General features: G+C 36.4%; 1 protein-coding gene across 10 annotated transcripts in view; it reads left to right on the top strand.

Annotated features, from left to right (window-relative positions):
* RhoGAP19D (Rho GTPase activating protein at 19D) overlaps nucleotides 1-24,448 on the top strand; it is a 345,466-nt gene that overhangs the window by 78,178 nt on the left and 242,840 nt on the right. For all 10 annotated transcript variants that reach the window (XM_053769448.1, XM_053769444.2, XM_053769447.2 and 7 more), the window contains one exon: nucleotides 1,642-1,988. In XM_053769448.1, coding sequence (XP_053625423.1) covers nucleotides 1,642-1,988 — 347 coding nt within the window. The remainder of the gene's footprint in view (nucleotides 1-1,641; nucleotides 1,989-24,448) is intronic.

Genomic DNA, 24,448 nt, shown 5'->3' with positions numbered 1-24,448 from the left:
ATCAGTGCGTGAACAGATTGTCTTTGTATGCTCCTGCTATTGAACTTTTCAAGGTTTTGTTTGTTATCGTATCGAGGTGTGTATTCTTCTGATTGTGCTCTTTACTGAATCTTTGTTTTTCTTGTCTCCACGTTCTATTAGCATTGTTCATTATATCGTCACAAACAAACTTATCCACGGCTTAACCAGGGACCAAGTTTTTGTCAGATAGCTTTTTTTTCCAATGGCCCAATCACTTGCGTAGAAGGGAATCAAAAGTCTACTGCACACTGCTCTAGAAAGTCTGCTCCCTGTAGATTGCGCAGTGTACTTCTTATTTCCATCCAAAAACGCGAAGAAAACACAACCCTACCGAGTTGACACGGCACAAAAAATAGAAAACATGTCCGAAGACGGGACATTTTAATTAGCGCGTAATTAATTCCTTAGCGGACGAACCGGGCCCTAAAGGGATACCTGATAAATTGTGGAGGAGCATCCTTTCTTACGTGTTGTTTCTATCAATTATACCTCTCAACTCGACCACTTAATTGCTACCGGTTGCCTTTGGCGTATACTGGAAAATATTTATTGATTCGTTTTGATAATTTCATAAATCATAGATTAGTCCTTGCTTATTATGTTCATCATTACTTACACATATCTATCAATTTATTTTTACTACGAGATCAGTCCACTTTATTTTTTGGAGAAACTTACAGCATTGAAAGTGTTATGCTTCTGTCAGCAAGCTCCGAGTCGTCAGTTTTGGCGCGAAAGTTTACATGCACTCGATGTCATCTTAGTTCTCCAACTCTTGCACAGATGGCGTTGTACCTATTTTCGAATGACGAACTAAAATCTCTTTCAATATTTTTTAAAAGAAATGATTTGTTTATTCAATTACTACTACATTCGGTTACGTGATAAAAGGCAATCAAAATACAAATTATTTTAATAATAGCCTGTTCGTGTCTCAATATAGTTAACTCAAGTGCTTATCAATCAATACGTGTAATTCTGTTTATTTTAGGGGTATCGTTGAGCTCGTTTCTTACGTTATTGGTTTAGAAGGGCCATTGAATATTTGTGCTATTATCATAATTTAATCGGCCAAATGCTTCATTGCGTGCGCATTATATTTAAAAACCAGGCTTAGCCCGCGGCGTTGCCCTTGATTCTTGTTTTGTAAACCATACACCTACCAACATTGTGTTCCGTAATGTACAAAGAACATTATTAATGACCATGCTATGGAAAAACAGTCAATGGTGATTCTAAATGTTAGTTTGCGCCAAGGCAAATAGCTTTGTATTGTGTCAGCCATTTCGTGTTGTTTACGCCTTATAGTTGTTAAAAGTAAGTTGACGTCAATAAATGATAATCACAAGTTGAATAAATAAGTTTTAATTCGAAGTAGCACTAACTTTTCTTACTAATAAAAACAAACATGAGATAACTCTATGTAATAAATTTGAATTGTGACCTTATTTTCAACATCTGGATGCAGCCCTCTTCCAATGGTGCTATAATTATGTCCAGCATACAATATCTAGTGTTAGATAATTTAGGAGTCAAATTTTTTTTTGCAGTCTGCTTTATGTTTTGTATAATCCAGTTCATTAATTTTTCAGTTACTTACATTATGTTCTTTGCCAACAGATTGGCGCGCACCGATGGCAGACGAGACGGAAGCGCGGGCGCGGCGAGCACCCGCTCCCCCGCCCCGTCACCCCGCGCGCCCCCCGGAGCCGCGCCCCCGCACGGTCGTGGCCCCGGAGCATCAACCGCCGCGGTTGATCCGTCCCTCGGAACACCTCGCGATAGTTGAGCGCTCTATGGAGCGACGCCCACCTCCGCTCGTCCCGTCTGTCACGGTGCTTCACGGACCTCGGCCGAGCTTGCCGCCACCTGTCCCGGGACACAGGCCAGTGGCGCCCCCGCCGTTGAGGATGCCGGCGCCGGTCACCCAGGTCATGAGGCCGCCGCAACAGAGGAGAGAAATTCAGGTAGGTGACTTGTCAAAGAATCAAAACAATCTATGCAGATTTGTGTGCACATCTAAATTAACGTATTTTTTAACGTTTTGGTCTGTCCTCTCTTCGTGTCGTTTCTTACTCCCTACCCTAAAGTGGATGGTTTCCGAAACGACACAGCGCCAGAGTCTAAGTCAGCGCTATAGTTCTCCAGTTAACGTCTCTGCTCAGCTCTAGTCTCCACAAAATCGCTCCAGCGGTATCTGTGGGATGTTAATAGTCCAAACCAATATATATAGGGTTTAAGGTGTAAATTAATGGAATACATTAACTATTACTAAGTATTGTTGTTCATTATAGTTTCCAAGTAGTTGCGGCTTAATTATACCGTTCACAGTTTATTTAAACATTTAAAATATAATTGCACAGTGTCTGGGTTGCACACTTTAACTACGATAATTTCCTGATACCTATAACAACAATGACGATTTGTGAATGGTCGCACATTTGTTTACAACAGTAACTGGTGGGCGGTACTTTCTTATGCTAATCGAGAGTGATACGCGATTCTGATCGACATGATAGGAAAGCGATATCGGCTGACTGACTGACTCACCAAACAATAACTCATTGTTCGACAGGAGGCGCCGCGTGCTGATTCTTAGTTAGGGTTGTCCATCGCCTCTTTTTTTTTTGAGTCATAAACAGAAATTGAAATCTCTCTAATTAAAACGAACAAAATACCAAGAAAGTTTTAAGTAGCGAATAAACAATAACCACTTCTCACTACACGTCAACCCCTGGACTGGAGTATTGCCATCTATTTCTTGATGTCAATATATTTTTAGTTGAAAGAAACTCATCAGTGCCAACCCTATAATCAATCCGCTCTACATGTTTACCAGTTTGACTCATTCACTTTCTTATTCCAACATCCCTGACCTTCGAATTGATATCGTGTTCGTGATTGTAACAGCATGCCTCACAATCGCTTTTATTGTCTTCCTGCATGAAGGAGTAACAAAAGAACATACATTTATTATATTCTTATTTCCATTTTACTGCTGTCCAATTTTATATGTCAATAAACATGAAAAGCGCGTTTTAAAACTTGGCCTTAAAATTGAAATGGTATTAAAGATTTTTATGTAAGTATAAATTAACAATTAACAATTTCGTCAGACGATACTTGAACAGTGTGTCGATTCTAACTAACGTGAAGTCTAAATCGTGCCTCAGTGGTGTTTAAATAGAGGTTTTCAGTTCTCATTACTGAAACAGAATATGTTAGCAATAACCAAACGATAAGAAGAACGCTAGGCTTAAAAACTTATATGATCTGTCAATTCCGTTGAAAACTTTTCTTCCAGATACCCATCTCTAGTTAAGCGAGCGTAAACTTTTACGCCCTGTTTTTCGCAGTCGTAAACCCATCCAGAGCCATGTTGCTGCACACTACCAACCACGGCGATGTCCCATTTAAATACAAACAAATTGACACCTTTGAGATAGGAGCTAAAATAAAAACCAACTTGGAAATCAGATCACCCATTTAGCCATCGTAAACAACTGGTCTTTAAGACCTTGCCGTCCAGACAGGGTGGAGCCAAACCTTGGCCTAAATCACAGTCGACACTGAACTTCATGTTACATTTAGTCCTAGGGTTGCCACCCGTCCCTTATTACGATGCTTTCCATATATTGTCTTGTCACGTATTTCGTTTATACAATCGCGACTAAAAAAAAAAGAATAAAAATAAATCATTTTTGCAAAAATCACGGGTCTAAAATGTGACCGGCATAGTCTTGTACTGAGGTATGTGTGTAGTGAGATCTAAAAAAGACAATGACAATAAAGAAAAGATGACAGAATAAACGCCTTTAATGTCCTAATGATTAGTAGAAATTATGGTGACCCTTTTCGGTCAGAGGGTGTGGAAATTAAGTTACTTTAAATTTTAGTGGAAAAAGTAAATATTTTATCGTAATCCTTTTAGCGACTGGACCAAAAAACTTCGATCACATATAAAAACAAGAGTTCGAGTACTACATATAGTATCAAATCTTTGGTACTTTACGCACAGAACCAAAAGATACAAGAATAACGTTTCGAAAACTATATTGTCTTCTTATAGGCTAGTACTTTTACGATCGCTGTATCAATTATAGGCTAGTACTTTTACGATCGCTGTATCAATTATAGGCTAGTACTTTTACGATCGCTGTATGAATATATGCAGTTTATCGTTGTTTAAAATATTATTTGTGTCACCTTTTCATTTGCTTAACTTTTATAACGTCTAGACTTAACAAGCCACATGTTCCTTTTCTGTATGTCTTTATCTTTACATCATAAACTCAATCATCATTTTACGACTTGCCCTAATTTAGTTTAGTGGGTCGTGTTGCAAAGCTGTGTATTGTAAATAAATGACCAGATGTGTTCGTCGGTTCCTTAACGGCTTTTATGCTGTTTCCTTGTCTGTAAATTCATATTGGATGTAATAAAAGGGGATCGATTTATCAGCTGGCTTTCTTATGAGACTTCCATCCATCTATAAAATGTAGTTCCAGGTTTGGCATAGCGTAATTTTTGTGTGTCTCAAAATTTGTCTATTTGTTATACAGATCTTGTTATGAGTATAGGTGTTGTATTACGGCTAATCAATAATGCTAGTGCTGAAGTTAAGCTACACCCAGGGGTAACTATATGAGACCTCACCTAGGCCGGCTGACCATAGATCGATAACCGACTGTACTGTAATGTACGAGTTACTTTATTTAAAAATCCATCGGTCGATTTTGAAGTTTGATAAATCAATGCCCTGGTCTGTCTATCATACTCATATTATAAATGCGAAAGTTTGTGATATATGTTATTCTTTCACGCAAAATCTACTGGACCGATTGTAATGAAATTTGGTACATGAGTACAATATGACCTTGAATAACACATAGGGTATATTTTAAGCCGAAATTCCAACGGGAGCGTAGCACCGGGTCGCAGCTAGTCTGAGATAAATGTGTGACTGTAATTCTGTTCATTATTGCAGCCTCGCTAAATAATAGACGTTTAGCAATTAAAAGCGAAGTGCAACGAGTAAATAAATCTACTGATTTGTATCTCGGTGTACAACGCTTGTCCCACTTTAGGGCGTGGACTAATGAGTGTCCCACTTACGCCTACTTGATTGAGAATCGACACAGATACAGCACGGGGAAGATACGACCGTCAGATGTTATTTAGGCTGTGTACAATCAACTGCACATTAACGTACCAAAAATCATTGCAAATTCGACACTATTACCGAGGTCCATGGTGAGAACAACACAAATGTAAAATGTGAAAGATGCGGTCTGACAGATTGCATTGAGGCCTAGTTTTCTTTGAGAAGATGTGACAGACTTGCCGCACAAAGTTTGCATTTAATTCAAATATGACTCGTATTTGAAATCACATTTTTTCATTCATCATAAAATTTTATATATTACACATAGGTCATGTCAAAAATATGGCTAAATTTGGAAACCTTATCCTAAACTCGTTTTCATAAATTTTACGATGATTGCAAAATACCAAGATGTTTTTCAGAAAAATCAACGACTACGATTGGTAAGATTGCTTGGCCCGGCGACCGTAATTGGAAAAAAAAATAACCAAATTTTTTTTTTCACAGCAGCGACAGCCCTTGAAAGTGATGTAAATGTTATTCTGTATACGAGAAATCGACATAAGCTGTCATTAGACTTTAATATTTCCTCATCAGTTGCCAATATACTAACATTTTCACACTATTCATTCGAGATATTCATTCAGATACCAGCTAACGAGATTGAATATACTTCCCACCGCTGTATATCAATGTAACGTGTCTTCATTTGTCATTGGACCAGAGTTAATTGGCCCTTAGAGAAAGGCGCGAACTATTATATCAATAACCACTTTTTACTGTCACGATTGATTGGTTCTCTTCAGTAATACTGTACAGTCGACCGCATGTTTAGTTACCCTAGGGTTGCCAGATCCTGGATATTTCTGGGGCCTCAACCGGAATCAGAGTTTTAGTGTCCAATCCGTGATATTATCATTAGTCTCTCTCATCTGAGCGTTATCTCGGTTTCTTCTTTGGCTGTTGGGCTTCAGAGCCCAATGTCAAATTTCCTACTTTTTCCCTCCCTAGCTGTATGACCATTGACACGCAAATCATTCTTCTCGACATCAAGCCAGTACTTCTTTGCTCCTTCTGTCAGCGCAAACGGCTACTATCATCACTGATATACAGATAATGTTTTTTTTTATAAAGTTAAGTACACTTTTTGGTTTACAATATTAAAATTAAATTCATATGTCTAGTAATAAAATTAGTATAGGAATAGGGAATATAGCAACTAATATAATTGTAATATAATCACTTGGGAGGCTTGATTAACTGCCGAGATATGAGATTTATCTTCCTATAAGCATCTCGTTGTCATAGAGAAATGGCTATCCGGATGTGCAGAGCCTGAACGCATCGCAATAAATTGTGGTCAAGTTAGGGTTGCCTAGTCACCTTCGTGGTGTAGTGGTCACTACAATTATCTGCCGTCTGCAGGTCGTGTGTTCGATTCCCAGCAAGTTGTTCTGTATTTGTACGTTTACGATTCATGCTTAGCGCTTAGTTAAGTGTTGACCATTTATTTATTTGTTATTATATTATAATGTGGTAAATTTGTCTTCTATCACCGCAGGTATGAATATTGACCGGTTCATATTTATATACTGCAGGAAAATGTGCCGTGTTATTAACATTTCTTGAATAAAATCCTGTTGCCAATACGTAATTACATTTATTCAATATCAAGAAATGCAGTCGCGGTAACCCTTATGTTTCAACTGCCCATCGGCTGCTTGGGATATCAGAAATAAATAAATAAATAAATAAATAAATAAATAAATATATTGGGACAAATCACACAGATTGAGCTAGCCCAAAGTAAGTTCGAGACTTGTGTTATGGGATACTAACTCAACGATACTATATTTTATAATAAATACATATATAGATAAACATCCAAGACCCGGGCCAATCAGAAAAAGATCATTTTCCATCATGACCCGACCGGGGATCGAACCCGGGACCTCTCGGTTCAGTGGCAAGAATCTTACCACTGCGCCACCGAGGTCGTCAATAAATGATATACTATTGTAGGTACTCTTCAAAAGAGGGCATTAAAAAATTCGGTCGTGAAATAATCAAATTCTGTTTAATATGCCTAATAAATGTGACCTGATAACTTCCCTTTTCTTGTCCATAAAAGCGAATCCAATACAAAGTTTCCCTATAAATATGATTATTCATTGTTTTCAAATGCCTACAAGTCGTTGTCCAATACTGTTCGATTTCTAGCCTACTTCATTCAATCACGGCAAATCTTTATTCGGTAATGAATATCATCCTATCTGCCGATGTCTTCGCCACGTAATTTTAAACTCTATCGTCATTATCTTTGGCCATAATATTGTGTTACTCAGTATTTGTACACAGATCTTGAATTGTCATAATATAAATTTAATAGATTCGAATAGCATTAATAAACATGGTCGATTTCGATGCGTGGGCTCAATGGTTATACGATAGTTTGTCACTATCGAATAATACCGATGTATCGATTAGGAGCATCGACCTTTTAATTGTGTTGAGCGGCGCCTACGCACTGCACCGCTTTTGTAACAGTTGATGTTTGATTGGCAAGTTGCTTAACCATAACAATGGTTCCTGTCTGTCTGGTAGTCGGGTCAGGTCAGGTATAAAATTGATCGAAAGATTTCTTTTTAGCTATTGTAGGGTGGTGAAGGTTCAGTGTGATTCGTTTATTTTTCCTTCCATATTTTTTTGAATTTGGAATATCTGAATCTGCCAGTCAGCAATAATTCTCAATAATAAAGAAATCATACATTTCCTTTGGGAATTTGACATTAGTAGGACCAAAACCAACCTGTTCGGTGGTTTATTTCCAATCGTTTCTTTTTTTATTGCACGGGAAGACCAGAAACCCAATATTTCGGTAACGGGATACGGGGTTTATCCACCGACGACTGCCAGTAGGAAAAAAGTGGTAAGTGGCAGACAAAGCAAAAACAAAAAAAATAGACGGAGCGAAACTTGAATTTTGAATATTAATTTGTAACTAGATTCTCACTGTGTCTTCGACGGTAAAGTGCTTGTCGCTGAACCGAGAGGACCCGGGTTCGATCCCCGGTCGGGTCATGATGGAAAATGATCTTTTTCTGATTGGCCCGGGTCTTGGATGTTTATCTATATGTGTATTTGTTATAAAATATAGTATCGTTGAGTTAGTATCCCATAACACAAGTCTCGAACTTACTTTGGGGCTAGCTTAATCGTTATGATTTGTCCTTATATATTTATTTTATTAAATATTTATGTCTTTTTTTTATCTTATAAGCGCAGGCAATGAACCGTGTTAGCTTTCAGTCTCCATCTCAACTGAGCACTATTCCCAGTTAGTTAGAACTCGATCTTAATGCTTAGGTATAATTAGTATTTATGACCGAATTCATTTAGTGTCCATGTTACACTTATTGCTTCTGTAATTGTTATTATATTTCTCAGTTCAATTGCGTTTAAATTTTCTCGTGAATTATATTAACTATCTTAATCTGGTTTGGTATTTCTGTAGTTGGATATCACGCAGATATTAAAAAAAAATTACCTAATCTATTATTTTTGACCCTTTCGACCTCCTGTCCATAAATATGTAGTCCAGAGAACACATTTCTGTTTGGTCACTAAAATTTGTACCAATGTGTATAAAAAAAAACATATTGTAATTTAATAAAGAAAACAAATTAACGCCTTTCGTTGACAAAAAATAAATAGAATAAATTAAAAACTGAATCCCTCGATCGTGAAGAATCGAGACACTAAGCATAAACAATTATTATCCAGCCGGCTATCGGTCAGTAAGCGACGACGGGTTAAGTAGCGTCTTGACAAACTTACAAACAGCCTCTGTATTACGCATTACCGTATAAGCCCATCGTCGTTACGTTTATTTGCCGTCTCGTAACCCGCTAACACTCTTGATGAAGGCACTTATTGTGAAGACTAACACTTAGCGTGGTATAAATTAACACTATAAAATTTACGCGCTTTCCAATGTCAGCGGTGTGCCCACGCGCATGTTGATTGACAGCGCGAAACGCGGTCTGTTTCCATTGTACAGGCAAACGTTCGTTAAGATAACAATATGGATCTCTATACGGTGGTAATAGTGACGATTTTTTAATGACTTTGCGTAGTTTATATTTTTAATTCCATTATTATTATTTTTAAAGAAGTTACTTCATGTTTGTTACCTCTTGAGCTTTATCAACTCATCCAATGTTTTATATTTTATTGAAAATTAATTCTACATTTGGAGTATCTATACATTAAACTATAACTATTTATAAAAACTTCTTAAATAAAGGGAGAAGAATTATATACCTTTCAGAAATTCTCGTAGGACTGACGAAAATGACGCAGATGAAGCGAGGAAATATAATTATTCATTAAAATAATACATAAAACGAAATACTGCTAGATAATTATGTATTAACAATAAATAAAAAAAGATTTCGTCTTTCATCATCTGATGATATTGGACACGCGTCTCTGACAGTAATTATGCAAATATCTCATTCAGTGCGTCGTACTCGTACGTGGCGTTCGCACAATTGTGCTAGAACGATGCAAATTAAGGATGCAACAGACAACATTAGCTTTTGAATCTGAATTGTCTCTTCCAGCACTAGCACCAGAATATAACAACATAATGTTTTAAAATACATCTTCTTTTAAGTATACCACATTTGTCAATATATTTTAGACCACGTGAATGCCTAACCTAATGTCGGCTCCACATCGACAGTTTTGTTACACATTGTTGGTGTTTCCTCTTGATAAAATTAACTCGCATTCAAATTACTCATGTATCTGCATCGTCGACGGCATCTGCACGAGACATCGGTCTCGTGCGGTTGTATCTGTAAAAAAGTAAGACTTTCTATCCTCTCTCATTAGCTTCATCATGCCACCTAATTATCGTATAATCTTTTTGATCTCGTAAACAATTGCTTCCCCAAGCAATGTCAACCCGTCTCATTGTAATTTTGCGTTTTAAGGAAATAATTATGAAGCTCACATCCGCGCATTCTGTACTTTATGTCAGCAGAAGTCGCCAGAGAAAATGTCTTGATATGCAAATGGTAACGCGCTATAATGATAAGTTTTAATATTGTCTCATATCCGTTGTTTCGATGGTAGTTCCTGCTTAATTTAGGAAATTATTCTTAATTGGGGTAGAACCAGCTGGCACGTTTTACGTTTTACCTTCGCTCCCAAATCAGCATGGAAAACTATTTTTTTTGAAGTGACCTTCTACAGCGGCGTTGTGCACTTTTTGTGATGGGTAAAACATGTTAAACTCGCGTCAGGACACGAACGATGAAAATTCGTATGATGTCAAAAATGCACAACGTTAATATTCAAGTTTTCACTTCTGCCGGCACTTCCGGAGTGCAACCCGGTACCTTTTTTTTATTTATTTCAAATGACAAACATCTGACGAAGTAAAATACAATCAGAACACCGACCAAAGATACCCCATAAATTATCACTTAGCGACTTCATAATTTTCCATGTCGCATACAAATTAAGCCCACATAGGCGTACACTATTACACGTGCCAAGTACAGATAAATCAGTAGCGAAGCGTCACACCCACTCTAGACTATAATTCACGCTGGCTTCCTTCGGGAGAAATGCATAACCGTGGCTAATCGCGCGAATTTATATTGCATTGTTGGTAATAGAGACCGCACGCCGTATGTTCGAATAGTGCTAGAAATTGGTTCCTAGTCCAGTAGAATGACTGCAGGTTTTTAGTATACCGAAGTATAAATATATTTGATAGAACTATCAGTGTCTAACAGGCTTCACATGTTATTTCTTTATTTCATACATTATATTTATTATATTTTACACCATCATTACATGTGTTCTCAATGCCATAGTTAAGATCTAAAATTACACATGGTTTCTACCATAACAATTGTGTTACATACAATGTAGCTCTTTTGAACTCTGTCAAAGGACAACCAAAGAAGTCGATTTGAATTGCAACTTCATTTAGGACCCTCAGAGGTCAGAGCTCTGGTCAGAGGTGCTTGTTTGAGCATATTCGTTCGTCCTTGTGGTATTGCGAATAGAGGAGGTGGTCGCCGGTAACGGTTTCGGTATGCAAAACGCCATCCATTGTAACACTTTGTTATTGTTTTAGATAAATATGTGGCCAACTAGCAATAATGTTACAAAATTGATTTATATTATTTAATATTTATAGCCATTAGGTGTCACACTGTTGGGCAAAGGCCTCCCTCTATTCCTTCCATTTCCTCACATACACTCAAGCGGAAATCGGTCAAGCATAGAACCAAAAGGTCGACATTGATATCAATAATAAAAATATTCAGAATCGATTTTCATGTAATACTCGAATGATGTTAACTTACTATACGTAGGTAGTCATATTCCTCTTATAATTCCATACAAAAAACCTCACGCGTTATACACCAGTCTTTGTTTCTTCAATAGCCTGTGTTCTTTTGCTCCGCTTCTGTGGAACTTTCAGTAGGTATTAAAAACAACCTACATCATAAAAATTTAATAGTTCCTTTAAATATCATAAAATAATTTAAATAACCTATTATTGTAATATTGCAAGAGAGAATGCCTTGATAGATTTTCTCCGTTTCATCCACAAAGCGAGTGAAAGTCCAATTTGAAAGCAATCAGAATTCGTATTCAACGATTCAATCAAACGTGGTGGTAGTGAAATTACCAAGCCACAAGTGCCATAAACATTATGTAGACACCCACATTACATAATAGAAATTCACTAATGAAAATATAATCTTCTAAATTGGAGTTCCCGCCTTAGAATTAGACCACACACTCTCCCCTGTACTTGAATCCTTGACACTTGATAGATTGATAGACAGCATTCTCATATCCAAATCATAGCCGAATCTAAATAAAAGTAAAAAGAAAAAAAAAATACTCCGGGCTTTCGGGGTTCACAGCCTCGAATACTACACTGATACTACGCACATTTTTACGTCCTAGCAATCAACTTAATTATAAACAGTTATTGCATATTGTAAAAATATTATTTGGTGAAAATCCTGTTCATCTCTCTCTCTCATAAGCGTTTTCTTGGTTTCTTCCTCAGCCGCCGGACTTCGGAGCTCATAGTCCGCTATCCTACTTTTTCGTCTCTATTTCGCACGGTCGTCAGCATCCCTAGTTATCAGACCATTGGCAGGCATATTATTCTTGACTATATCAAGCTAACATAGTGAAGACATGTTCCCTACGTGATTGGTAACAGTTAGTTGATTTTGTTTTCTACTACCTATTTATTTAACTATCATGGGATAATATAAGTAATATATCATGGTATAATAAATACATAAAACAATTTATATTCATAATTTAGTAGATTAATCTATTTTGAATGAATCAATTTGCATTCTAATTTCTCCTAATATATTTTGAATTACTTCATTAATATTTTATACATATTGATTTTTGCCTCATAAATTATTATATGTTTTGAATGTAAGGGATATAGTGTTTAGTACATATTTTTGAACTTTCTCATAGCCTCTGAACCTCGATCTCACTAATGAAAGTACAAACTATATGTGGGCGTTTTATTACTGTTTCCTCCTGAACCTTGCTTCAGACAATGTTGCTCAAGTTATTGCTAAAAGTATGTAGGTATTCAATATTTTACTAAAGAGATTATCTTTCTCATTTTTTCGAACTCATGCCCCTACCTCGGAAATATGCCCCGGTTACGTTCGCGTAAAAAATAGGATTCGTCATCTATATTTTACACCTGCCTGACGTCAATATATCCCGAGAATATCGTATTAGGCTACTAAGGGACACATAACCTAGACAGCTAATAGGTCACAATAGCAATCCCAAGGAAGGTTGACGTCAGGCAGGTTTTTACGGTAATCCCGGGCTTCGCGGCAAAGCTCCGAACTCAACCGGTAACATGAAAGAAAGTGTCTCACCACTACATAGTATAAAACATAGTCGCATCCCGCTGTTAGATCTTTAAAATTACGCAACGTAATTTGATTTGAACGGGTTTTTTTAACAGATAGTGTTTTAGGAATTATGGTCTTACCCGAGCAAAGCCGGAAGGGGCCGCTAGTAACAGTATAGTTAACAATCGATTCAAGATGTTTGGGAATCACTTGTTATCCCGCCTACGACAAGAGATGGTCGAAGCGAATCGGAAATTGGCCGAAAGTACCCAATCTTTTACTCGTGGCCCAGCCATCATTAAGCGATGTTACAATTATAACACTAATTTTACATAATATTACTAGCTATATTATACCATAGTGATGATGGACACGTAATTTTATGGCACTATGCTCAATTAATTAATGAAAAGTTGATGTATTTTTCATTATTCATGTCCGTGCTGTAAACTGTTGTAGAGCTCCTTACATACATTGCAAAAACATAACTGCCGCTTATGAAACATGACGTCTAGTCCCTAAGTAATATCTTGAACTCAGATCGGCCACGTTGTTGTAGTCAGCGACAGAAGCGCCGCGTTAGCTGAACTTCGTCCGTGGCGTGGACTTCATATTTCATAAAATGGCAGTAGCTTTTTAATTCGTATTATTTATAGTGGGTTGCACTGGTCTACTTTAACGTTAAGTTTAACCTGCGCAGAAAAACCATCGCCATTTTAAAATAAATATATTAGGACAAATCACACAGATTGAGCTAGCCCCAAAGTAAGTTCGACACTTCTGTTATGGGATACTAACTCAACGATACTATATTTTACAATAAATACATATATATAGATAAACATCCAAGACCAGGGCCAATCAGAAAAATACCATTTTCCATTATGGCCCGACCGGGGATCGATCCCGGGATCTCTCGGTTCAAAGGTAAGCACTTTACTGCGCCACCAAGGTCGTCAAAATCGTCAAAACTTTTTGTCTAAACGTTGTCAACTTACCCTTATTAGGTATATAATACAGTATGTAATAGGCAATTATCTAAAATTCAATTACAATCAATTGTAAGTAAGCAATTAATTGAAAGTACTTCATGTATATGATGTATCAATGTACATCATATACATGAAGTACTTTCGAATCAGCGGAGTGGAAATCTGCTGATTAATTCCTGTCCAGACACGTCAATTCGATTTTAGTTGAACTCGTCTTCTGATCGAATGTTTACTATTTTTTATTGATTTCACATTTTAATTTCTTACTGGCTGTTTCCTGTAGCTCCGTCCGCGGCAAATTGTATCTCGTGCGTTTGTCATACAAAACTTGACCCCTCATTTCTGCTCTTTGGGGATTGAATTTCGAACAAAAAAGTATTATAAAGATATATGAAATAGGTATTCCAAATTTCAGGTAAATTATTCGGTGAAATAAAAAGCAGGCGTCTTAAAAAGTGGTAAAGTTAATTTCTGTAATATAAGTCCATATTTCAAAGGGCATAAAACTTAATAAAAATCACACGACTATATCATCGAATAATAATACCGCCTCTGATATAGCATTATCAAAAATTATCCCATTTTCGTCTACAGTGGACATATGGCTCCATCAATTACGCTCAGGTGGTATGGGCATGGACTGGACAAAAATAGGACTTTAAAAAAAATCCAGTTTAAGTTCAATTCATTGGTCTGACTTTTCAAAATGTCCAGTGACCAAAGGACGCAATTTCTGTAATGACACACATTATGTTTCAACCGATAAAACATTGATTTTTTCCCAAGATCATATCACTATAATGATGTAAATTGATTTCGATGGCACAAGATTCGGAAGTTAAGTACATTGGATGTTTATTAAGGAGCTGACAAAATGGTATTTTATTGAATAAAGCCAAAGCCTGCTTCAAAATTTTATGAGGTGATTTACGACAAACGTGTATTCGTCTAATATGATTCGATTGGTCCTTTTTCTGTCAATTCGAATGATATCAATCGTTTATTCGGCTAAATGAGACGCAGTCTACATTTCGACAAAGTGAAAACAAAAACAAATGTTCATTTGAGCAGAGCCGAATGATGTTCGGATAAATGTAATCGTTTTTTTTTTGTTGCTAACGTGAAAAGATAAGTAGCGAATTTAGTAGACGGTTGGTGAAAAAGCGGTTATGATCCAGTGATTAAGCCTGTGCAGATACCTTTAGGCGACTAAACTTTGACACCAGTGTTAGCAACAGTACACTTGGCGATACCATAAGAAGAAGGCGGCACGATGTCAAATCATCTGGCTAGTTTATGATCATAATGATTTAATTGCAAAGTCGTATTAAATTAATATAAATTTTATAGCAGCTTTTAACTTCAATGATTCTCATTCATTATTTATATACTCCGTTATTACGTAGCTAAAGGAAGTAGTTATGTACAGGTCCAGTGATTGGGCATTTATTTCCGATACATGTGAGAGTTTTACAGCGCGAGACGCTATGAAGAGCGAATATGATAATAATGATTATATGTCTCCGTTATCACAGACTACCTTGTGATATAGTTAAGTGTTTATGAATTATTCAACGTCATCTACTTTACATATTCAATTAAGTGAAAAATATACGCTCCTGAGATTTCTAGGCTTCCAAGCTTCGTAACTTCTCAGTTGTCGGAAAAGTAATGTAGTCATGTTGTCAGTGTTATGAAGTTTGTGGTCCGCCTTAAAATATGACGGCTCTATCCTCCTACATCCCTAAGGGACGTATGTGTACCGTTGTTAGCTAAAAGCATTCCCAAAGAGGATTGACGTCTGGCATGCGGCCGTACGTAACAACAGCCTAACATTCAACATTTAAGACTTCGGCTTGGCGGAGAAAGATAGCTATTACGTTGAAACATATTTTACCTCCAGAAATCCCTATATCTATTACCCACAACTAGTAGCTATGTTTAAGAATTACGCAAACGGATTTTTTAAGTTAAATACCAACATTTAGCATGATTCTAGATAAACCACGTATACTACCAATTATATTATTATGTTATATTTCTGTGTGAGACCACACAGATCGGCTTCTTCTTTGTAAGTGTTTATTGATTTCTAACTGACCAACAAAACGTGCTGCTTTCACTTCTGGACTCACAAAAGATATAGCTGTCTCCTGCCAATACATCCGCGAATTTATTGCTCCCAATCCAATACAAAGCCTGGCTGTATATCACTAGATATTGAATTACGGGCTCCAATATAGCAATCAGAGCGCATCCGAACTAAGATTTATACAATTTGCGCCCTCGACTGATGCCCAGCTCTCACCACTGGTGAAAATAGCGAGATAACAGATAAATTTTACGTAAATATTCCATGCTGAAGCTCATAACAGATAAATTTTACGTAAATATTCCATGCTAAAGCTCATAACAGATAAATTTTAGGTAAAATCCCATACTGCTTTGGGCCGAAAGAGAAACAAAATGTATGTAATGTGTTCTGGCTGAAAACTTGGAATGATAGCGTAAGGATCAAAAATCTCTGTGCCAAATTTCATCAAAATCTGCCTAGTAGTTTTTGAGTTTATCCATTACAAAATAAAACAAAAATAATTTTTTTTCTCTTCATAATAATAGTATGGATAAGCAAGTTGCACTCAATGAATGTATTTTTACAGTTCCTTACCTCAAATGGTAAAAAGGAAACCCTTATAGGATCATTTCGTTGCCTGTCTGTCGAGATTTGAACGCTTTAAGTTGGAGGTTACCTCTTTGAAATTTTTATCAAACCTAAACCGACTAACTATCAAACCCTTCAGTAGGCTCGGGCTAATGTCTACTGACGATTTTTATGTTGTTAATTGTGTTATTCCTTTGTCTTCTCCTTACTTTGGTCCATTGACCTATAAGGGGCCATTTATTAATGGATCCGACGGGTTGAAATATTGCAAATATAACTTTCTAGTACAGTCTACCACGATTGCAGTGTGGCATAAATTAAACGCCGTCAAATGATCACGATTTTGTTAACACTTGAATGGTGAGTTTGCGAAAGTCTAACTTTTTATTCTTTACCAAATAGAGGACCTATTAGGAATGTCTTGGTCTTCATTCGTTACCTACTATAAGCGTATGTAATTAATCTTAATATGTTCATAGCTTTCCATTTTTTTTTCGCTTCCCATGTCTCACGTATCACTGCACGACTTCTTATTTCTTAGCTCCTTCAATCTCGAACTTCTTTCATTTCCTTTAAGCCGTTCCATCCGATCAACTGTCCATATGATCATCTCGACATGGGTCTTCCCCACATTTTGTAATTATTAGAATTTTTGATACAGTTATCCTACTAATATTACAAATGCGAAAGTTCGTATGTTTTATTTCTCTTTCACGTTAAATCTACCCGAAATTTTTATCCCGAAATTCCGATAGCAAAGCCCTGGGCGCAGCTAGCTTGTAGCAGAGCTACTATATTTTTGTAGTTTGATGATCTTTCTGATACTCGTATTCCTTTAACTTATGTTAATCAATACATTTCTATGTCCTGCAGGACCTCCACTTCTGGATATATAAATGTATTGATTTAAATGTTGTTGATGATAACGATGACTTGTGAGAAAATTTGCAAAGATATTATTTTTTTAAAATCCTCTGATTATGACAGCTCACACATTTATAACCAAGTGTAATTTTGTCATGAACAAATAGGAATATTTATTCCGGGATTACCACGACAACATCAGGGGTCACCACGACTTCATCTAAACATAAAAATAACGTTCAAAAAATCAAGAGGATAACATTTTGCGTCAAGTCATCATCACTTTTCTTCAAAAAAATAAATAAATCATGAATCATTAAAAGTAAACAAGTTAAGGCCAGGCCCATCATAACTCACTCGGTCCGAGGTGGTCCGAGTAACACGTAACTCGCTAATTACGAAATGAAAATAATGAATTTTACAACCAGGAAGGTGGGCCGTTGAAATATGTATGACTCTTCCTTATTTATTGATGAGAATATCGATTTTTGTGCAGAATTGTATTTGTAGTTTCTCTGTTTTCAATAGCTTCAAATTTTAGAGTTACGCTTTAAGGTGATGTGATTTGGTGACAGTGTTAAACAAAATTGTGACACCGTTTCTGACGAATTATCCTACACAGTACATTCTATGACATAGACAAAACCGCTCGTAATAGTTACATCAAAGCCTATCTGTGATTCTAACATTGCCAACTATGAAATAACCCATACAAATAACTCAAAATCCTCTAACAAAGCCACTAACGTCAATCGTATAACTTATTAGCAGCGTTGAATCGAGACTTCGTGACTCGAACGAGATTGATCGATACTTGATGTATCGAGTCGGCAAAGAATCGATATTCGCCATTTAAGGTAACATTGCATTGCTCAATCATTATGTTAGCAGTGATCCAGCAGTTACAAATTGCTCTAGGAAATCTAATAACTTCAAATAGGACATGAAGTAATCGTAACTGATGTTATTAATGCAAATCGTTTTGTTCGTTTAAGCACGGCAATGTTACAAACAGATTTGGAGAAAATTTGTCATAGGTGAGGATAAAAATAATTCTTCTCAGCTGTCATCTACCATACGGGTTGTGTAGCCTTTTTCAGCTATGCCATCTTTGTCGATCTTTAGCAATTTCCACTTCATATCTGCTTTCAATTAATTTGTGAAAAACCATCAGAATTTTTGCCTCAGCGATATTATTAGCGTCAAATTCAAGCTACTTTGACATTTCTATGTCAAAGTCTTATGTTCTTTATTCTGTGGATACTTCATAGATTCTATGCCCAGCGGTATACACTGGAAACTTGATTTGTCGATCAAAATAGGTACATCAATATCGCGCTACTTTCCTCCCAACCCGGAGGGAACGTACGTGGCTAATAGATTTCTTCATTACAGTTGTCGATTCTTTACCGATATTATAGACGGCGATCGAACGTCCCCCACGGCTATCGATGTATCGATTAACGGTAGTTTGATAGCCCGATGCGAATCCGAATGATTTGTTTATGCGATTTTGATGTAACCGATTTATTAATGTACGATAATCAGATCAAAGTGATTATCTGTTGATGGTGGGAAGTGGGCTAAAAGGATTTTATATCTGATCAATATACAATCAGTATTTTAATAAATGAGATTATTTTTATATTTTTCTATAACAATTTAATTTAATATATAAAACTCGTTTTGTTAGTACTTTGGAGGCAAATGTTTTTATTTATATTTGTGTAGTCGAATATGATCTAAGTAAATTTAATAGTTATTTTATTACGCAGTTGAAAGAAGGAATTTGTGAAAAGCTCTCTTTTCTGCTATTGACTGACTGACTGACTGACTGACTGACTGACTGACTGACTGACTGACTGATATCTTTTCAGTTAACCAGATGGGGTCTACTCATTTAGGAATTTAATTTTGAAACAAAAAAAAATGTACCTGATGGAAACAAGTAAATATAATAAAAATACGGCAGTGTGTTAAAAATACAAAAAATATCTCATCAGACCTAACGTGCTTTAAATTTTTATTTTTTTAAATGCTATAGTCTCTTATAGCCGAAACGAGAATATTTTACTCGTTACGTTCGCAATATCATCAATTAATTGTCGTCTAGTATTACGTAGTTATACGTTCATATTTACCGTTACGATCGCCAGAGGGCACTACAGATTTATGTTTTTCTTTAATTAAGCGGAAGGAAGTTGTTATAGTTCATTGGCATAGTTTCTTTATTTTTTTACCCACTATAAAAAGGAGGAATGTGTAGTTACCGCCCTAAAATAGGATTACTACATAGACGTAAACCGTAGACGTCGTAAGTCGTACTAGGCGACATAAAAGCCTTGACAGGGGTGCGCACTCCTGTCACACTATTTTGACACACCAGGTGACACAAACACACAGTGGACACAAAGTATTTTTTTCTTCATTGTCACATTATCTAATATGACATATAATAGCTAAAAGTGTCGCAGGACAAAACGTCATGCTATCGATTAGTGTGACACAGAATATTGTTTTCGTCAATGTCACACTATCTGTAAGCTGATATGTAACAAGGGAATTGCCATTTATTTACTTAATAGCATTATTTACACGTAAACTACACAAGAACATTGTGTAAAATTACAGTGTTCAAACGGGTCCTTGGTGCATGTCACAAAGGCAGCTTCATGATGTTATTCACGTCCTATACAAATAAAGAAATTAAGGCTGAGCGAGGAGTACAATAAACCACAGAAATTGAAATATAGCTATATGTTAGTTTTGTATCCGTTTCCGCCTGGCCCTGGTATGCCATGGAACAATATCGAAATGTGTGGGTTTGATGTTGATAAGAAGGATATGCGTATTATGCGTACGGATGGTCTGACAACTAAGGATGCTAAAAGCCGTGCGAAGTGGAGAAGAAAAAAAAACGAAAACCATGTTCTGTAAAAATAAATCGCACTTTTAATTGGGCCATCGAAATTCATATTCTATGATCTCTTCTTATTAAAAATCTGTTTATAAATTGGCACCTGGTCTATGAGAATAGACCAATTTATAAATTTTTGCCAATTCATATCTTACATTATATTATAATTTCTCCGTTAAAACTAGTTCATACCGCGGTCTTTTTTTTCCATAAAAACGACAAGGACAAAAAGTCGTTTTATGATTTTATGGACGTTAATAATATCCTAAAAATAGGGAGTCATTCACATTACTTATAGTAGTTTTTTTGCTAGTGAAAAAAATCTTTAAATTCCTGCCTTTGGTTTCAATCGCGGCGTCTTTCTTTATTCGTTTCTCACACCATACAATACAATGTTGCGTTATGGGACCCTTGTTCTGGTTCTGGTGTTTATGGACGATAAGTGGTGTCATTATTGGCGTGTTCTTGTATTATTGGAGGACATCGGTTTTATGGGTATAACACAATGAGTCCTTGGAGCATTTTTTACACTATTAAAAACAAGTATTGTCATTTAACTAAGTAAAATAGTAATGTATACCATAAAACATGTACTACTTTTAAACATTTTAATTTAATATTTTTCTATATTGGACGAGTATAACTAGGTAGTGTGATTTATTCCCTGTGTGTGTTTAATCACTGTTGCACACAGCGAATACGTATTATATATATAGTGACCTCTCACCCCCATTTTATTGAATATTTTGTAACAAAAAGATAAATTTAAACCAAGGGCAGACATTTTGGTACAAAATAACAATGTAAACTTCCCAACGGACAACATTGTATGATGGTAAATTTCAAGATCTTATCAAGTAAGGTGTGTACTATGTATATAATAAAAAATGCTTTAAAATTGATACATCAATGGAAAGATGTTGTTTCCTTTTGAATTGAAGGTAATTGCTTGCTTCCTCTTTGTCTTTACCAGTTATTGGGCCCTGACATCGCGTAGTGTTACCAGATTTTAAAGGATTATATTTTTATTAAAGCGGTGTTGGTGTAATGGTTAAGACCCCCTCCTGTGGATCGAATGGTCCCAGGTTCGAACGCTACTCGTGTCACATGAGTTTGTATACCAATCTGACTCATGTATAGTAGTGTTCATCGACCACCACTTGCTTCCGGTGAAGGAAAAACATCGTGAGGAAACCTGGACACTTGTTGGTTATTAACTTGTGTGTGAAATGGAGAAGGCAATGGCAAACCACTTCATCAATAATGCTAAGAAAGTTGTTACGTGTGTTCCATGTAATGACCACGACCCTCAGTCATGAGGAATACGACTATGAAGAAAAAATTTTATTCGCAATCTCTTCTCCTTTGTCTGATTTTTCCGCTTGCTTCCTCAGCCTTTGAGTGTAGGAACCGGTCCGGTCGGCTTTCCTACTTATTCGTCCCCACTTCGCATAAGCATACGTAATCTCCTCATCCAACAAAAAAAATTCGTGCGTGCTTATTCCGAAAATTCGAGCTGAGATGTGAGTTTTCCTAACCTAGAGCGGGAACCACATGCCGGTCTATCTACACTACCTACAACATGAATGCAAACCCAACATGCAAATTATTCTTCCCATGAAACTGATTCCACGATCCGCATCGGGTCATAGTTACACCAGAAGAAAGTAAATTGGATTCCGTGACGATACCGCATTCAACCGATTTGTCTGCGTCATATTGGAGCTTAGATTAACCAAACAACCTGATACAAAAGATCCCTAAAATAGAGTAGACATAAGGAAGACTAAGGTCTCAGGTTCTGGACATCAAATGTGTATATATGAGGCTAATTTGACTCAGATAGCTGCTATGATGGATGGTTTGACACGAAGGCACATGCCAAGGTGAAAAGGTTAAACGCCCACTTTGAACACGAAACTAGCTGTATTGATTTTGAAGCTGATCACGATATCTCAATAAAAGATCATAAATCTCCGCAAAATCTATGCTTCGTGTAACATTGGACTTTAAATTGCTACTTCTGTAACTTATAGTATGAAATATTCTCAACGGCGATTTTTTATTTCTGAATCCCAATACCACCAATAAGCCTTATGACGATCTTAGCTCTGTCTACACCGTAAGGAATAAACCGTGATATTGTGTCTGAAGAATATACGATTAGGTATCATCAAGCAGAAACAGCTTTGGACTGCTATCTATAATCAGGTTACTCCACAAGATGAATTAAATAGGTCAGAATATTATAAGAATGCAAAATTTACTAGACTTCTAGTTTTATCATCTGATCAGCATTTCACATACATTTAATCAGAAACTGGATAGTATAGCTTACTATCCAGTTTCTTATTTTGCATACAGGAGGAATTCGAAGGAACTTGTGTTCACAGACCACGAAGCCGAACATATTAAACTGGTGAATTTATATACATTCATAAACATGAATAAACCCCCTTGGTGCATGTGATAAAGGAAATGGTTACGTCCACTAGCACGTGGGATTGGAAATGCCTGCAATTTTCTTTATTGCTACATTACCTAATGACGGTCGATGCAAAAACGGTATTTTACACACGCGATAAGAAATGGCTAATGTTGGAGTGAGTTTATTATTACACTGTTGGCTCTGCGGATTTGCATATTGTCATGACTTTACCGTTCAAAGTTCCATATTATTATTACGGCCCGCTTCTGCTTCTTTTTAGCGTTGACCTATCTTCCTGTTTCCTCTTTATCCTTGTTCTTTGTCTTGTACTTTTATAGTTTAGTACCAGTTTGTCAATCAATGATGATGATCACGCCAAGAAGTTCTGCCATCTGGCATACTGACATCATCCGAATCGTTGAGTCGAGAGAGTGTCTCTCGATTCGCACTGCAGAAAATGGAAAACAATATACACAAATCCACAATGTACTCGTATGATTGAACAATGCAAACGCAGAGTATTGTTCGTGGTGAAGTATGTCAAGTTTCGATACGATTACGCTAAGCCAGCTTACAACGATTACCGCGAATCGCACTATTGTCGATTCATTAGCTCAATCAGCTGCCGGATTACTGTCCCGGGATTCGAGAAAGAAGCCTGCACTATTGTGAGGCTTAAACTAATATTGCTTGTGTAGTGTCGAGCTGGATTCTGAAATTGTAAAGGTCAGCATCTAAAATTATGAAGATTATATAGTGTGAAGAGTCTTTTCTCCACAAATAGTAATAGAGATTACTTATTGATAATGGAATGTATATTATAGATTGAATTGTGTCATGTTATCAAGAATTTGGCCAAAGCACCCGATTTATAAATGTGTCGTTTATGTTACTTATTGCTTATTTATTAATCTTACTGTGATTTTCTGCTGCAATAATAATTCACAATCACGTTAATTGCACCCATCGGTATCACCTAATTCATAAACTATATTGTCATTCTACATTTTAAACAGTTTATTATGCAACTCAACCAAAGTCGTTATAACGACGATTACATTTTTATGACGTCCCGTAATTGTATGAAGCTTTTAAGTTTGGCCTGATTTATGGCTAGCTTTTGGTCGTTCTTACTTCCGCCGTATAAATTGATTGTTTGATTTAGTGCTTTCACCGAGTTTCGGAATGGATTTTTGATTCGTTTATTGCCTGTCTAGACGAATTAATCTCAGGTTTATTTATCTGTGTGTTCAACACCAATTTCCTTAATTCTAATAACTAGTTATTCTGGACCGTCGTATTTAATTTTGTGAAGAGAGTTATTTTCCCTAATAATCAGTTTGGTTAATAGGTTTTTCTAAAAGGACGAAGGGTTTTTAGTTTTGCGATGTAATAATTAGGAATTAGATACTCGCACAGTTTGTCAAATAGGTTTATAGCCAACACGACTACCATAAGCGGTAATTATAGTCGACGGATGAACATACATTTTTAATTCACTGTTCACCAATATTGCAAAA

This window comes from Plodia interpunctella, chromosome 3, assembly GCF_027563975.2.
Source record: "Plodia interpunctella isolate USDA-ARS_2022_Savannah chromosome 3, ilPloInte3.2, whole genome shotgun sequence".
In the NCBI taxonomy this organism is placed as follows: domain Eukaryota; kingdom Metazoa; phylum Arthropoda; class Insecta; order Lepidoptera; family Pyralidae; genus Plodia; species Plodia interpunctella.
Note: the sequence above shows the minus strand (reverse complement) of the source record. Positions and strands in the feature narration are given on the sequence as shown.